We start from the raw sequence: 15,777 nt of genomic DNA on the forward strand, positions 1-15,777 counted from the left end.
CTTAAACTAGTTGGCAATTGCAGTTTGATAAATGAAAAATTTCTCTTCTAGATGATATGCAGATGACGACACGATTCTACCAGGAATAACTGTGCTTTGGGCACCATTTACCTAGAAGTGCTTAGACATAGTGCTTGCTCTTCGTTGTACAAAGTCAGAAAGACTGGTGGTTCTCTTAGGTTGCAGATATTCTTTCACTTTTCAAATGTTTTTTTATACCTGCTGTAGCTGGCAAAGGAATCTTCTGTTCAATTGTGTTTTGTCAAACTCTAGTTGTACAGGGAAAGGTTCGTACGTGTTCCTGTGTCCCTGACTGAAGTACGAATGAGTTAGTGTCAGACTAGGAAATTTTTATCTGTACATTTTCTCTCTAAACCATTTTGTGCATACAGAGTGATGCTTGAAGAGAGTCCCCGTTGTGCATGTTAGGCTTTGATTTAATTTATGAGCGACAACTGTATAATTTCAACCAACTCGATCATTTTCTGAGGCCTCACTCAGTTCAACCTTTCCAGAACTGAGGGAAAAACTGACTTCGGTGCAACTTAGTTGCATTCAAAGTGAAGTAAAAAATGTGACTAAGTTTGTATCCTGGTTAGATTCCTTCAGACATGAGTCAACCAGCTGCATTTTACTTGAAAGCGAAGTGGGGCGTACTCAACACAGCAGTCACAAACACGCTTAAATTCTGTTCCAGCGGGAGAGGATGCTTCTCTTTGGCGGCACGCTGTTCTAGATGGACAGAACAGCTGGCAAAAGGCAAAGTGCCACGCTGGTGAGCGCAGGCTTTGGTGATGGTGGGCACGGTCAGATATTCCAGAGGCTGAAGCAGCCACCTGCGCTACCTTCCTTCCCTGTGATGCTCCACATCTCTTCAGCAGTGAGACGGTTCAGCGTCAAACGGCACCGGCCCTGTCTGACCGCCCGTGTGGTGCTGAGGGAGCGCGGCGGTTCCTGTTCCACCAGCCGGGCAGCGAACCCTCTTCTCCCTGGTCATCACATCAGCGTGACAGAGGAATGGGTGAGGAACGGGATGTGGCAGTTGGGCTTGGCTAACGTTACTGAAGGGGACTGCGGTAAAACACAGGAAAAAATTCTCTGGCGTGGTGTAACCCAGTTTGTTACAATATATGGCGCACCTGTAGCTGTTGTACCATTAGGTCTAAGTACACAATAGCGACTGCGGAAGGGGAGAACTTTGATTGCTTAGGGCAGTACAGTTTGTACCACTTCCTCCACCAAAAGGGTGTTATATTTACATGGCAAATACAGAGCAGTTCTCTTTTATGGGAAATACCAGGTAGGTTAGTGTCTTGAGTACATGACTCCTACCAAGTGCCTGGGAGAAAGCGATTGTGACAGCCCTGGCCTCCAGCTGGGCGTGCCATCATGCATGGTCTTCTGCAGGGGGTATGGGGGAGTGTGCAAACCTCCAAGAGCAGGCTGAGTTTCCAGATGGCATTAGCAATGACACACAGGAGAGTATTTATATTCTCTTGAAAAAAATCCTTTTACTAAGAGATGTGACTTTACGTTGCATACAGCCTCATTACATTTGAGTTACGGGTGTAATGCCAAGAAGTTTCATTCCGCTGGCTAGAACCAAGCGTGCAGCTCGAAAGAGACAGAGCCTCGCCTGGAAAACAAGAACAGCTGTCAGCTTACGGTACTGCTACGGAATAGCGTGTGTTCTTAGGACAGCAGTCAGGAGTAGCCCATTGGAGGGGAGAACACCGCACGCCTGCTGTCCCCATGCAGAGCGCTGGGATTTGGACCCACACGTAACCCGAGCAGCGAGTAACACAGCGATGCTGGCAGGATTCACACCAGCTGTTGACAGCCCATTGCAGTGTCAACAGGGGGACACTTCTGTCAACAAAGGGAAACTGGAAAGGGGTGCCCAGCCCAGTCAAGCACCCTCAGGGCACAGAACCAGAGGAGATGATGCCTGCAAAACAGCTAGCGATGACTAAAAAGTGAAAATCTTTCTGGTACCACAGGCTGTTACAACCTGAGTATCCCTCCGCTCACTGTGCCTCGGTTACAGGCTGTCAAGCAACTACAGGCTGCCTTGAAAATTCTGCTCTTTCTTCTGTAAGATGTAGATGTCTTAGCTACTACACAGCTGGCTGTTTGGAAAGGGCTCCATCAGCCTTGCTCCAAAAAATTAGTTCCTGAAAGCTGTTAGATGATAAGATATTTAGAAATATTTTTTTACAGGGTGAAGAACTGAAATTTTCTTTGTAGCTTGGACTGTCTTAGTCCATTTTCGAAGGCAGGAATACTTGCAGCATCTAAGCTCCAATACTGAGTGCAGCTCCATCAATTCCACCACATTTTTTTTCCCCCTCAACACTTAAATGTGATTTCCCACAACAGTCAGATATGTAATTTCTTTTGAAACAGATGAAAGAGAAAATAAGAAAGGCAGTGTAATTAGTATATAATTTCCTGAGAAGTTAAGGGGTCAAACATTGCCTGGGAGATCAGCAGAAAATAATGTTCATGTGTTTGGAACTGCACATTAACAGCTGTCAGCCTCCGTGCTTTAGCTAGAAAGGCAACAGACAACCTGGGATATGTAGGTGGCAAGAGTGAGGAGACAGATTCGGTTACCTCCTAATTCTCTGTTTTCCCACGTAACCACTAAAAGAATCCATCAGAAATTAATGAGCAAGTTAAACGCTCAAATGTTTGCTTTTAAAAATTTCAGAGAGAAAGGCCATGAGAAGAAAAGGGGTCTGACTGGATTTGGAGCCGCTGTCCTTATAGAGCGTTCTTTTTTTGGGAAGCTCAGGCAGAGCCTTCCAGAAGGCACAGCCGCAAACAGCCATCCCTGCCTTCTCAAGGCGGTGCCACCAGTGGGACAGCCTGCCCGCGGGTGCACATTCACCCCAGTGGTTCCGCAGCTGGGCTGGCAAAGCCCTCATGGATCATCCCCCCGGGCCGCCCCGCGCAGGCTCGTCCCAGCGCTGTGCCCTACCTGCGCTAGTTCAGGGGCGCTGGCTTTCACAGGGAGGGTTTTATGTGCCACGGCCGCAAGATGGCTGAAATGGAAAACATGGTGAGAATGGCGAGAATAAGCAGGTCTTTTATCAAGAGCAGCACTCTGGGCCACAGAAAGCAGCAGAACTGGAAGAGCCACAACTGCAGCATGCCAGAGACTTATTTCTGTGAGCCTCTTTCACCCGGCTGAGGGAGGACACGGTTTTCTGTAGCCTGCATGTTGTCAGGGCATGCCATCAACAACTTCATGCTTGTAAAATAGCCCCAAAACAATCTCCACTCCCCCCCAAAAAAATAAAACCCGGAATTGGTCTGGAAAGATCCTCCAGACTGCCCTGTCATTCCCAAGGTGCATGATTCCTTATACAATTTTCCCTAACTTGTTCAAGCCCTCCCTCTACACAGGCTCCACAGCTTCCTCCAGCAGACGTACTCCACTGTCACTGTGCGGTTAAACTCAACACGTCCCTGTGGAGGACCCATTACACACTATGACTTGCAGTAATAACATGCTTTGTCCATCTCAGTGCAGAGGCTGAGATCAGTGGTTAAAAGGGGTCTGGACAAAATTTCCTAGTTGAAATTGTGAGGGCATATTATCAGGTCAAATCTTCTCTTATGTAAGTCTAGTGTGATTTTGGGCTCAGGCACTGCATTACAGCCAAGTGATTGTTTTTTCTTAAAGGCAGTTAGTTTCTGAGGAGGCTTCTGGCTCCTTTGCTCCTGGTTCCAACATCAATCTCTACTATTTATTATATTATTTACTATCCTACTTTATACCTTTCCTGCTCCAGAGAAACTCTCCCAGAAATTTACATCTTCCCACTATTTTTACTCTTCAAAGCAGTGCAGATGCGAGGGCTGCAAAGGCCAGCTCAGGAAGGCCTGTCCTTACCAGAGACGGACACCAGTATCAGCAATCATCTTACCTAAGCGTGAGGAGGTAGCTGACAATGTGCTTGGGTTGCAGATCCTGAGAAGATCTATACAGCACCTCATCATACCTGTGAAGAAAGAAAAGGACTGTCTGGTGTTAAAAGTAGTAGGAAGGTATACTTAAGATATAAGGCTCATCAGACCTTCTTACATCAGAACACACACACAACCACAACTGCAAAATTAACAAAAATAGTCTTCTGAACCAGACCTAAGCTGTGTGATTAGCACACAATTGACTATTTCTTCCCCGTTCACTTATTGAAGGAGATGATTGCTTCTGCTCCTCATCATGCACACACTGTAGATGGCAGAGCTCTGAGAGGCTCTAGCAAAGAGAACACAAGAGCTATATTTGCTCCCAGAACATTAGGTCTGGTTTTACATTTCAACACTAATTGTAAGTTCCTAGGAGCAAACAACACATACTAAATAACCAAGGCAGTCAAAACAGTCCTTTAGAGGATGTTGCCTTTAGTAAATGCAGCTCAGAATGTTAAGCTGCTAAAGGGAATCTTGTAACTTTCGAAAAGACAAAAACAAAGTGGGTTTACATAATCCTGGAATAAAACTGACTTAAGTAAGACAGTATTAAACTGGATAATACAGGCAGAGTCAGAGAGATCCGTATTTTTAATTCACGTGTTCTGCTCTTCACTTGTGCACAACCTCTTTTTCACAGCCTGCAACAAGCTACCAACACCTCTGCAGCTGAACAGATTTCAAAGTGGACCTCCCGGTCTTGGCACATCAACCAGGCCCATCCTCACCAGTATGCCCAAGCCCAACTTCCCAGGGATCTCCCTCCTTTCAAAGCAAGCTGCAGGAGAACTGGGGAGCGAGCTCTGATAATGAGGGCTCAGTGGTCACGTAAAGCTGTAGCACCAGGGAGGGAGGTGCTCCCGATTCCCTTGGTGCGTAAGCTACAAAAGCATCTCTTCCACACGTTCAGCAGCCCATCCCAGCCGGCACGCCCCAGGCAGCTGCTGCTCAGGGAGGGAAGGTCGCTGGCTTTATACCACTGCGCAACAGCTGTGAGAGAGACAAAATCTGGGGAACCTCTGCCTTGTCTCGGGGACAACACAGATACCAGCAGATATTGGCCCCTCGAGACAGCAGCGTCGGTAGGTACAGAAAAACCACTAATAATTTAACAAGCACCATTAAACAGCCACTGATAAAGCTTCATGAAGCAAGAAAGTTGGTATCAAATGAAGCTGCCTTCTTTTGATAACAACTTTGTTGCTTCATGAAGCTGCCATTTCAGTGTTGGCCTACAACTTGTCAGATTATTTTATCAGTTAATTAAGTCCACTTTTTCAGGGATATACATGCTACTTTACTATTCATTAGGCTGAAAGTTAATGGTATTTGGAACTGGTCAGCTAATTTTAAGGGCAAATGTTTGGTAGCTTTTCAAACAGCAGAAGCAGAGCCATGGGAAGTGAGCTTATGACAGCTCAGGAGTGTTTATTACGGCAGCTTTCCAAGAAGAATCTACTCATGGCAACTCACAAGGAGGACTGAACAGTAATTGTTATTCCTGAAATTATGGCATGTTTAAACATGAGTTTGTTAGCCACTGAGTGCTTGGTCTAATGGATGATGTAAATACTGCTTTCTGATGGAAGTAAAGGCCCCAAGCGATGTCTCATACGGATTCCATATGGTGCCTGGCCAGATTCGAAGGTCTTTGCAACAAACAGACCTGAAGCTCTGTAAAAGCAAGAGCCCTGCAGTGGAGCAACCACCTCTGTTTGAAAATGGGACACAAGCTGAGGATCGAGTGATCCCTGCTGATCAACCTGAAATACATTAACCCTGCCAGTTTTCACACATAAGACAGGCAGCTATACACTAATCTGATAAAAACCAAGAAACAACCCCCAAGTTTTTTGTGAAATACAATTGCACTGGATAAATAAAAACACTACTGGTCTTATTTAGAGTGCTGGCTGACCTCGGTGTTACTCAAGAGAGCATGCAGCATGTGATACACTGCAGGCAGACCTCTTGAGGCTGTTCCAGTTAACAGCAGGACTCTGCAGCTTACAGCTGCAGGGCTGTAAGGAGCCACTGGGACTCTGGCATGACTTTTGGAAGTCCAAATTTTAAACAGATGCCCTCAGGAAGACCTTAGTGTGGCCCAGGGCATTAACTCTCTGGCACTGTGCAGTGCGCAATGCAGTACATAGGACCTCTCACTAGGAATTCTGAAAGCCTGTATTACTTCCAGCTCCATCATTGGCTGTGCAACATGGACAACTCCCTTGTCTCTGTATTTTAATTACACGGCTATGAAATAGTGAAACTGCTTAACTTTATGACTGAACTAATGAAGAGCATTACTGCTATTAACAGGTATTAGTTGTGCACGTTCAGTAGCTCTGAAAGATGCTGAGCCTCCATTTCACCTTACCCAGGAGCAGTTCCTCTCCCCTTTCCCACATGACAAAAATAGAACAAGAGAGGCCAAGCAAATCTGCAGCTAATATTTATATAGAGCCTAGCCTATTTTTGTGAAGACAAGAAATAGTTAAGGGGCTCACGTACACAGAGTATGTTCCAAATACTGCTTTTTCCCTCATATGGCTTCTGAAGTCCATGAAAATTTCAAGTGAGGGGTACTGTTGCAATCTGTACAACCCAACAGACAAGCCATTGCCTGAAATAGCCATTATTCTTCCATGATCATGCAGCCTGTGCCTGCTCAACAGGTTGCCAAGCAAATCCAAAGCTTATTTTAAGAGAACTGGTATTTGGAAAGAAAACTAGACAAACCTGAGAAGATGCTGAAGAACAGAGATGGCATCTGGCTCTTGCAAGCACGCCACATTAATGTCAGTTAGCTGCACTTTCCCATGCATCTGTTCTAAACTAAAACATAAGCATGAAAAACAAGTCGGATGAAAAACTCTTGTTAGCAAAGCTGAAGGGGAGAAAAAAAGTAATTTGTGTTTTCAAGAAAAAAGGGTATGTCTATTCTTCTCAAGCTGAATGGAAACTGAGACAGACTACCTGACTTTAACCAAGACAAAAAAATTAAAATCTGTGCTATCGATTCAGTATCAACAGGATTAGAGATATGTATGGACAACAGGTCCAGAAGCTGATGCTAAAAGGATGAGTGAGGTAGTAAATATCCTAGTAAAGGTACCCTAGTACCATCAATACCTAGATGACAAGGGAGTACAAGAGAAACAGACTACAGAAAGGGATCAGGCTTGCACACTCCCCCTGAATACCATCTCCTATCACCGCTGCCTCAGACAGAACACCAGGCTGGTACCGAACTTTGGCCCAATCCAGGAAGGTATCTTACATGCATTTATGAAAACAGGTATCGATGTCTGCATTGGAAGTGTTCTGACAAATCACTATAATTGACAGAACTATTCAAACTGGACCATTCTGAAGCTCTTTTAAAAAAATAATTAAACATGTCAGGTATTTGACCTGAGTCAACAGGAAGGGGTCTGCTTTTAACCTTGGTTACCAACAGTGGGAAATAACAGAATGTTAAAAAAGCCCCGCTAACTACAGCAGCAGCAAAAAAGTCTTAAGTTCTGTGATTTGGTATATTTTACAAGTATGGGCATTTTGGGTTTTACATCAGTTTCCTTAATCCTAGGGCCACTGTTCTTCATCACCGACACCAACCACAGAGAGGCTGTTCCTAGACCTGAGGAAGTACAGGAACAGTTAGGCAGCCCTGCGGAAATGAGGTGAAAATTTCATTTTAATTGTCTTGCTCCTCTGGGAAGTCTCAGTGATTCCTATCGTGAACTCATACCTCTGCTAAAAAAGTGAATGTGTGTCATATTTAAGGAAGGAGTTAACACTACTACTTAACAAAGCAGTTAAGTTAATAAAGTTAAAATACATGTCAAACTGTACTTCTGCATTCAAATGCTCCTCTTACCTATGGAGTCTGGCATGAGTGTACTGCAAGAACACGCCTGTATCTCCACGACTTTGAAGAGCTCGATCCCAGCTAAACTGATAGTCAGATGACAGAAGGCCTCGGAAGTCCTGGAACAATAAATTAATGTCACGTAGATATGGCTCTCCATCTCAATTTGTAACTTTTCACAGAAGATGCAGACACCTCAAGAGGTAGCTCAGACTCACCTGAATTATTAGTGCCGCAAGACCAACTTTCTCTGCTGTTTCCATAGGGTTTTCTGTCTCTTTGGTTGCTGAAGAGAAACAGAAAAAATGAAATCATAAGTCCATAGTAGCGTGACAGCTCCCTTGCTCAGACCTGGACATGCCAATAAAACAGCAGATATTCATTAACTGTGAACTAGCAATATGGAAACTGTCAGGACGCATGCAGCAAGAAGTCCAGGATAGAAATTTTTCTTAAAAGTTGAGCTACAGCTGTTTCAGATGGTCTTTTTTCCACCTCCCCTGCTACCCTGTATAACACAGATTTTAAGGTCAGAGTAGTTTATTACAACACGCTAGATAGACTACGCTAAATTGCTCTTCACAATTCAGACAGCCAATCTAGAGATCAGGAAGAGAATGACAGAACAATTCAGATTTTGTTTAAAAACTGGTAAAAAAACCTCCAAGTGATATGGAGGCATAAAGAGTCAAAGAAAATTTGTTCTGAGGGCTAATGAGGCATTTGGAAGAGAATCTGAACTGAGAGAATCACAGAACGATTTGGGTTGGAAGAGGGACCTTTAAAGATCATCCAGTCCAAACTCCCCTGCCACTGGCAGAGACATCTTCAACTAGATCAAGTTACTCAAACCCCATCTAACCTGGCCTTGAACACCTCCAGGGATGGGGCATCCACAGCTTCTCTGGGCAACCTGTGCCACTGTCTCACCCTTCCCAGTGTAAAAAATGTCTTCCTTCCAATCTAAACCTATTCTCTTTCAGTTTAAACCCGCTGTCCCTTGTCCAGTCGCTACAGGCCCTGGCAGAAAGTTTTTCTCTGTCTTTCTTACAAGCTCTCTTTATATAATGAAAGGCTACAACACCACCTCCCCGGAGCCTTCCTCAGCATAAGCAACCCCAACTCTCTCAGCCTTTCTTCACGGGAGAGGTGTTCCAGCCCTCTGAGAATTTTTGTGGCCCTCCTCTGGACCCACTCTAACAGGTCCATGTCTTTCTTGTCCTGGGGACCCCAGAGTTGGATGCAGTACTCCTGGAGAGCAGAGTAGAGGAGCAGAATCACCTCCCTTGACCTGCTGGCCACACTTCCTTTTATCCAGCCTAGGATACAGTTGGCTTTCAGAGCTGCAAGCGCACTTTGCCAGCTCACGTCCAATTTTTCATCCACCAGCACCCCAAGTCGCTGTCTGGAGGGCTGCTCTGAATCCATTCATCCCCCAGTTTGTACCGATACCAGTGATTGCCCTGACCCAGGTGCAGGACCTTGCGCTTGGCCCTGTTGAACTTCACGAGGTTTGCACGGGCCCACTCCTCAAGCCTGTCCAGGTCCCTCTGGCAAATCAACTGCACCACTCAGCTTGGTGTCGCCTGCAGACCTGCTGAGGGTGTGCTCAATCCCACTGTCTATGTCACTGATGAAGATATTAAATAGTATTGGTCCCACTATGGACCCTTGAGGGACACCACTTGTTACTGGTTTCCACCCTGGACACTGAGCCACTGACATACAATTCTTTGGACGTGGCCATCCAGCCAATTCTTTATCCATCTAACAGTCCATCCATTAAATCCATCTCTTTCCAATTTAGAGGTAAGAATGTTGTAGGGGACCGTATCAAAGGCCTTACAAAGTCCAGGCAGATGACATCTGTAGTTCTTCCCTTGCCCGCTGATGCAGTCACTCCATCAGAGAAGGACACTAGATTAGTCAGGCACGATTTGCCCTTCTCCCTGGGTAGACATGACAAGAACCTCTCCAAAGCTCCTCTAACTAAATACTGAACTTAAGTCTATCCTTACAAAACCTAATTAAGCTGGAGGAGTCGAAGAGAGAAGGCACTCACAACAGCTGCAGAGACGTGTCTGCAAAGCTATTTCCAGCTTTCTCACAACTCAACTAATAATTCTTCAGCAGATAAGCAGCATGCTGTTCTGTACAGAAATTCAGCAAAGGGCCTCTTTCATTCCCCGTCTCACAGGGAAGTTCACAGGGCCAAGCTGGTGCTCCAGTGCATCAGAAGTACAGTAAACTGCCTACATAACAGCACTCTAGATTCTGGATCTTCTGGGAAATCAATTACTTATGTTTGGACCCAGAACCTTGCCTAGTAAGAAGGTGATGCTTTTGACATACCTAACGCTTTCTATTTTTAAACTCAGATCACAGTGCGCTCTATCAGGGTCTCCTCTTTCTGTCTGTCTCTACCGGAAAGAAAGAAGGATTGTTATCATAGTCTTTTACAAGGCAAATATGTTCCACTTTAGCAAGGGCCGAGTGCAATTTTTTTTCATGGAATATATAATCTATTAAATTTGCAGAATTCAGCTTAAGATTTCATGTCCCAGATGATCTCCCACTAACAGAAGAATACGGAGAATGCAGCTGTTCTTTTAAGGCACCACTTAAGGTGCACCAGTTCTGCAGTACAGTTTTAGTACATTTAATTTCCGTCTTTTGCTTTGCTATTTCTTTGTGCCAGGGTCAGCAAAGCCAACTGAGACAACTTTGAGTAGTACATCCTACTCATACCTTTGCTATTTACAAAATTCAGAAAGGACTAAGCTTGAAAAGTGTGGGGATAGTTGAGAAGTCTCTGACTGGCTATTCATTCAAAGACAAATATGTTTAGATTATATTATTACATTTCATATCTGAGATTTGTTTCAAAACAGAACAACTGCCTCAGAATTCAGGCTTTTGTTTAAATGCTTGTTGAGACACAGACAAAGCTATCTAAAAGAAAATAAAGTGGCAAAAGAAATAGGCATCATACAGAAGATTTACCTGGACAGCAGGATTCATGGAGACGAACAGAAAGAAAAAAGATGCCAATAACGGAAACGTAAATAGTGGAAGAACTGTGTACAGCTAATAGAAATGAAAGAGTTTATACAAAGGCATTTAACTAACCAACTCCAAGCTCCACACAGGCACGATTTTTAAAACTAGCACTGGTTCTTAAGATGCCCAGCTCCCAAAATACTTTCAATGACAGTGAGGCATTTTGATGCCACACAAAAGTTTGTAATACCTTTCACTGTGTATCCAAACACTTTTCAAACATTGAAGACATTGCTATGAGTCAGGGATTTAAGAGTTCTAATTTAGGAAAGGGGAAGTGAGGGACGAATTCAAATATAAGGGGGGAAATTTCTAGAAGCTCAGGTAGGATTTAGCATCTAATGAATGAACTCTGGGTAATGCTGCACTGCCAGCAATACATTACTACTTTTAGCTGTTCTGCCTGCTGCTTGTGCAATGGAACATGGGTCTGTGCTTCTGCTGTGTCAGTCCAGTCCAGCATAAAAGTTTCCTTTGCAGTCAGCTAATACTAACTTTAAACTGAAGCTCTAAGGTCCGTTCCTCTCTGCAGTAGAACTAGTCTGAATTGAGTGTCACCCTTCTATCATTCTGCCTGCCACCCCCCACCCCCTTTGCCTGGTCCACTCTACAAGCAAAATTATCTGGATTAAAAAAAGAACTGAGGCAGAGCAAGGAAGGTGCACTTTACTTAACCGGCTCAGTTCATTGATTCGATTCAGTAAGTAACCAGAAAGCACAAGAGGGGGCAGCATCTCACTGGGAACTGCTTGGATCTTCACTGCATCGAGAGGAACCAGCTCTCCAGCCCCAGCCCGAGGTGCAGGCAAAGGTCCCCTCTCAGCAGACCTGCAGCAGAGCAGTGACCTGGGGGCTCTGGAAACAGGTACGAGGCTGGGAGAATGACAGGGCAGTTGCACACAACCTACAGTCAATTTTGCCAGACAAAACTGTAAGAGTTACAAATCCTTTGGATGAAATCTGACTGTTCCCTGAACTCTGGCCGCAGCCCCACTATTGACTAGTTCCTTCCTCCAGAAAAAACAGCTGCTGTCCCCCAAAGGCAGGTACTTCCTTCCCAGTGCAAAAGCATGATGAATTAGTTTCACTCAGTGTTAAAATTTGCAAATCTGTAATTCAGGGAAGTTCACAGAGTTGCAAAGGATTATTTTAACATTGTTTATGTTATGGGAGATACAGAAAATGCACAGATCAGAGCATATCACTGTGATATCACTGATCCAGGGAAAAGTGAAGGGTAGAAAAGATGACAAAATTTTGATCAACACAGAGCATCAAAAGAAATTAATAAGACCTGAAAAAGCTAACTTTTTGCGGAAGCCATGTTTTGTAACATCCTTGAGCGAACTTCATTTAAAACGTCTTCCAGGAAAATTACTTCTCCTCTCCGAGTCTTCATCCCTTGAACTAGACCAAAAGACACATGCTGGCACCTGTGTTGAAAAGCAGCAGGACCTAAGATTACATTTTAATCAAGAGAAATGTTTGCAGTGTTTGTTCAGAGCTGGATTCTCTACCAGGAAACAGCAGTAACAGCTGAATAAATAGTGCTCCAACGTGGGAAGCTTGGTGATATAATCAGAAACTCTCATTTCAGCAACCAAAGCTCCATACTTATATAATGGGAAAATTATGATCAGAATTATGATAACCTGGTCATTTGAGCGCTCTTGGGAACCTCTCTCGCTACTAGCTTTAGTTCAGAGGACTCAATGCAGTAAATTGCAATAAATTGAGGAGAGGCAAGAGGTAGACAGATCAAATTACAGTGGCAACACAGATCTGTTAATAAGATTAGAAAGGGCGTCATAATAATTCTGTTGTGGCCACATTAAACTAAAAGTGTAATTAATCATTGCTAATAATAAAACATTCATTGCTTCTGCTCACAATAATCCTAAAAATTATTCTGGATCCATAACCTAAGTTAATTTTAGTGCAACTTTCGGCACTGTGAAAGGAGGCAGACTAAAATTCCTGAAGGCTAAAATCCTGTATTTAACCACAAAAGACAGGCAGTCTATCAGACAGGAATATAATTTAGTCTGCAGATCCATTATTGACCTTTGCTGAGACTGCTAACAAGATTGGTAATTACAATGAATAACAGCAGGGATACATTTCCCTGCAACAGATATTTCAAACCTGAGGCATGATTTAAACTCAGATTCAGATCTCTCCTTAAAGATCATACTTCAAGAAGTAATCGTTTAACATATGACCACACCATATCCCAGAAGCTATGCCATAAAGTCTCTCCCCTTTTCCATATCAAGCAGTTATGAAAAACCTGTTAAATGAGAGACATGGCTGTTTTTCACATCCGACACACATAGCGATGTCTCTACTTGCAAATAAAGCAGACCAGCAGAGGCGGACAGATAGAATGAAAAGGTTGGTGCCGAGGACCTGAGGCCCACATTTGCACAGAATTCTGGAAGTTTGTTTTCTTATTTTTTCCTCCTTATTGAACTAACATTAGTTGGATCTTACAGGCCAAATGTCTGGAATTCACTAGTTGCACACCAGCACCACACCTTCTAGCTTAGCTTTGTCTAAAATGCGTACATGATGTGTAGGTGGGCACAATCAGGAGTTTCTCTTCAAAAGAGCACTCTACTGAAATTCCAATGTACATATTACCCATTCTTTTAAATAAGTACTTAAGACTCATAAATACATACCTTTCTGCCCAGTCATAACCCATGAGCTTCAGTATTTGGAATAAATGTTGAAAGTGATTACTTTGACTTTTATCTGTCTAAGGAATAGAATTGGTGTGTATCAGAAAACATTCCAAGTTTGATAAAGACTACCTTTTAACACACAAACACACACCACCACAGATACTGTACCAGTAACTTGTTGCAAACAGAATTAAGACCTATAGAGACAGGTAAGACTGTCCAGGTAAGAGCTGGAATCTATGACAGTGGGATTTTGCATCTTGGTAGAAAAGGTAATCTACCTTTTCAAAAATGATTATTCCTACCTAGGTCATGAAGACAAAGCCATGAAGTGAAATGAAACCTCGACATTCTTTAGTTTCACATAACCTACAAACTGCCCATCAAACAAAATACCTCCATTTTCACTTCAGAAACTTGATGCTCTTGTTATATTCCCATGTTTTACATCACCAAACTTTAAGGTTCCTTTGGCTTAGAAACAACGCCTCTAAGATTTCTGTCTTCAGAATCCACTAGTTTCTATTGTCTCCAGTGTGATTTGTAAAGTTTTACATCATGCATGATTAAAGAAAAAGGTACAATCACATTTTCATATTAATGATGCATTTTGTGCTCTCTTTCACCTTTCCTATGACTTAAAGCAGTTTCTGACAGCAGTTTATAGCTAACAATGATCTTTAGACGTGTTTCTAGCTAAAGCTGTTGCATGAAGTTCACTTTCCTACCTAGTTGCTTTGACTACATCACTCAGACTACTTTATCCCTCCTTAAAAAACACCGCAGTGATAACCAAATAACCACTATTTCCTTATTTGTTTGGCATTCCAAGACAGGGAGTGAGCAGTGAGTGAAGTGCTTATCTGTGTTTTCTCAGCTCCCCCATTGCACGAAGCCTCCTCTTGCACCATTCCTCATAAACTGCTTCACTCCTTTACATCACCTCTGTCTGTGCCAATTCACAAGCAAGGCTGATAAATGGATAGTGGCGGTCAGCATTTCAAATAAGGCCTTGCAAGCTCTTTTCCACCTTACATAGAAGAGAAGCTCTCTGTATCTGTAACAAAGCCAGATCTCTCTTGCTAAAATATCTCACAATAAACTTTACAATGTTTAGGCTAAGGCCAGCTCATTGTACCAGCCAATGCTGCCTTGCTGTTTCCTCTGCTTCTCCCTAGGTCGGAATTTGTCTCTGATCTGTTTTACAAGAGATTATACATTCCATGACAGAAACTGGTTTGGTTTGGTTTTGTGTGCACAACCGCTGTCCCTCACCACCTGGACCATGAAACAGCATTTAAAAGCCTCTTTAAAGGACTGCAGTCTTTTGTGAGTAGATACTGTGACAAATCATGACAATACTCACTGACAAAAGACCCCAATCCTTCTGAACCTAATTGCTTCTTCATGACTGTTCAGGGAACAGAATTTTCAGCTAAAACTAAACCAAATGCCAACTTAAGTTTCTAACTACTTGTCTCGACCAACATATATAGAAATATACAGAATAATATTTAAAATCATTAACAGAAAATAATCTAATAATAATCTAATAGCTTTTTTAAATAATCCTTTAGACTCCCACAGAAATAAGAACATGAAAAGCCAAGATAAGAGTATCTATCAGGCAGTACAAGCTGAATTCCAGGTTTCAGCTGGCCACCTGAAAATTAAACATCAACTCCTGTGGTTTTGGATGTGGTGTGATACTGCAAGAAGCGTAACAATGAGCATTTATTATGCTTGAACAATCCACATAACTAAAATGGCATGAAAACCAAATTTTTTAAAAAGGATGGAAATAAATATTAGGAGTACCACACAACTTCATCTTTGCTGGAAAGTAATACTCAAAACATGGATGTGTAAGTAGGTTAAAAAAGATGAACCTGCAGACATTACCATTTCACAAAACTACTTTTTTGTCATAGCTTCATAGGATGGCAAAAATAACACAAATGCTCAAAAAGAAGATACATACTATGAAGAATGGCAATTTTTTCCTTACAGGCCCCCAAATTAAACATGTCTAAGTGGTTAAAGGCTTTAAGGGGGAAGTCTGCAGTCTGACAGTGTGGATTATATTTAATTCTTCATGTATTAAAGCATTTTCATCTCCTGTTTGGAGTGCAACATCCAACTGAATCTTAGTATCTCTTTAATACTCATTCCACA

At 42.9% G+C, this 15,777-nt stretch overlaps 1 protein-coding gene across 8 annotated transcripts in view; it reads right to left on the reverse strand.

Annotated features, from left to right (window-relative positions):
• Nucleotides 1-15,777, reverse strand: part of RARS2 (arginyl-tRNA synthetase 2, mitochondrial) — a 52,756-nt gene that overhangs the window by 9,782 nt on the left and 27,197 nt on the right. For 2 of the 8 annotated variants that reach the window (XM_027785954.2, XM_027785959.2), the window contains exons 13-20: nucleotides 13,600-13,676; nucleotides 12,224-12,348; nucleotides 8,074-8,141; nucleotides 7,865-7,974; nucleotides 6,724-6,819; nucleotides 3,936-4,010; nucleotides 2,984-3,047; nucleotides 416-989 (exon numbers count right to left, since the gene is read on the reverse strand). In XM_027785954.2, the coding sequence (XP_027641755.1) occupies nucleotides 897-989; nucleotides 2,984-3,047; nucleotides 3,936-4,010; nucleotides 6,724-6,819; nucleotides 7,865-7,974; nucleotides 8,074-8,141; nucleotides 12,224-12,348; nucleotides 13,600-13,676 (708 nt within the window). In that variant the 3' untranslated portion in view covers nucleotides 416-896. The other 6 variants (XM_005236910.4, XM_027785956.2, XM_027785955.2 and 3 more) reach the window with 6 other exon arrangements.

Source organism: Falco peregrinus, chromosome 7 (genome assembly GCF_023634155.1).
Source record: "Falco peregrinus isolate bFalPer1 chromosome 7, bFalPer1.pri, whole genome shotgun sequence".
NCBI classification, from domain to species: domain Eukaryota; kingdom Metazoa; phylum Chordata; class Aves; order Falconiformes; family Falconidae; genus Falco; species Falco peregrinus.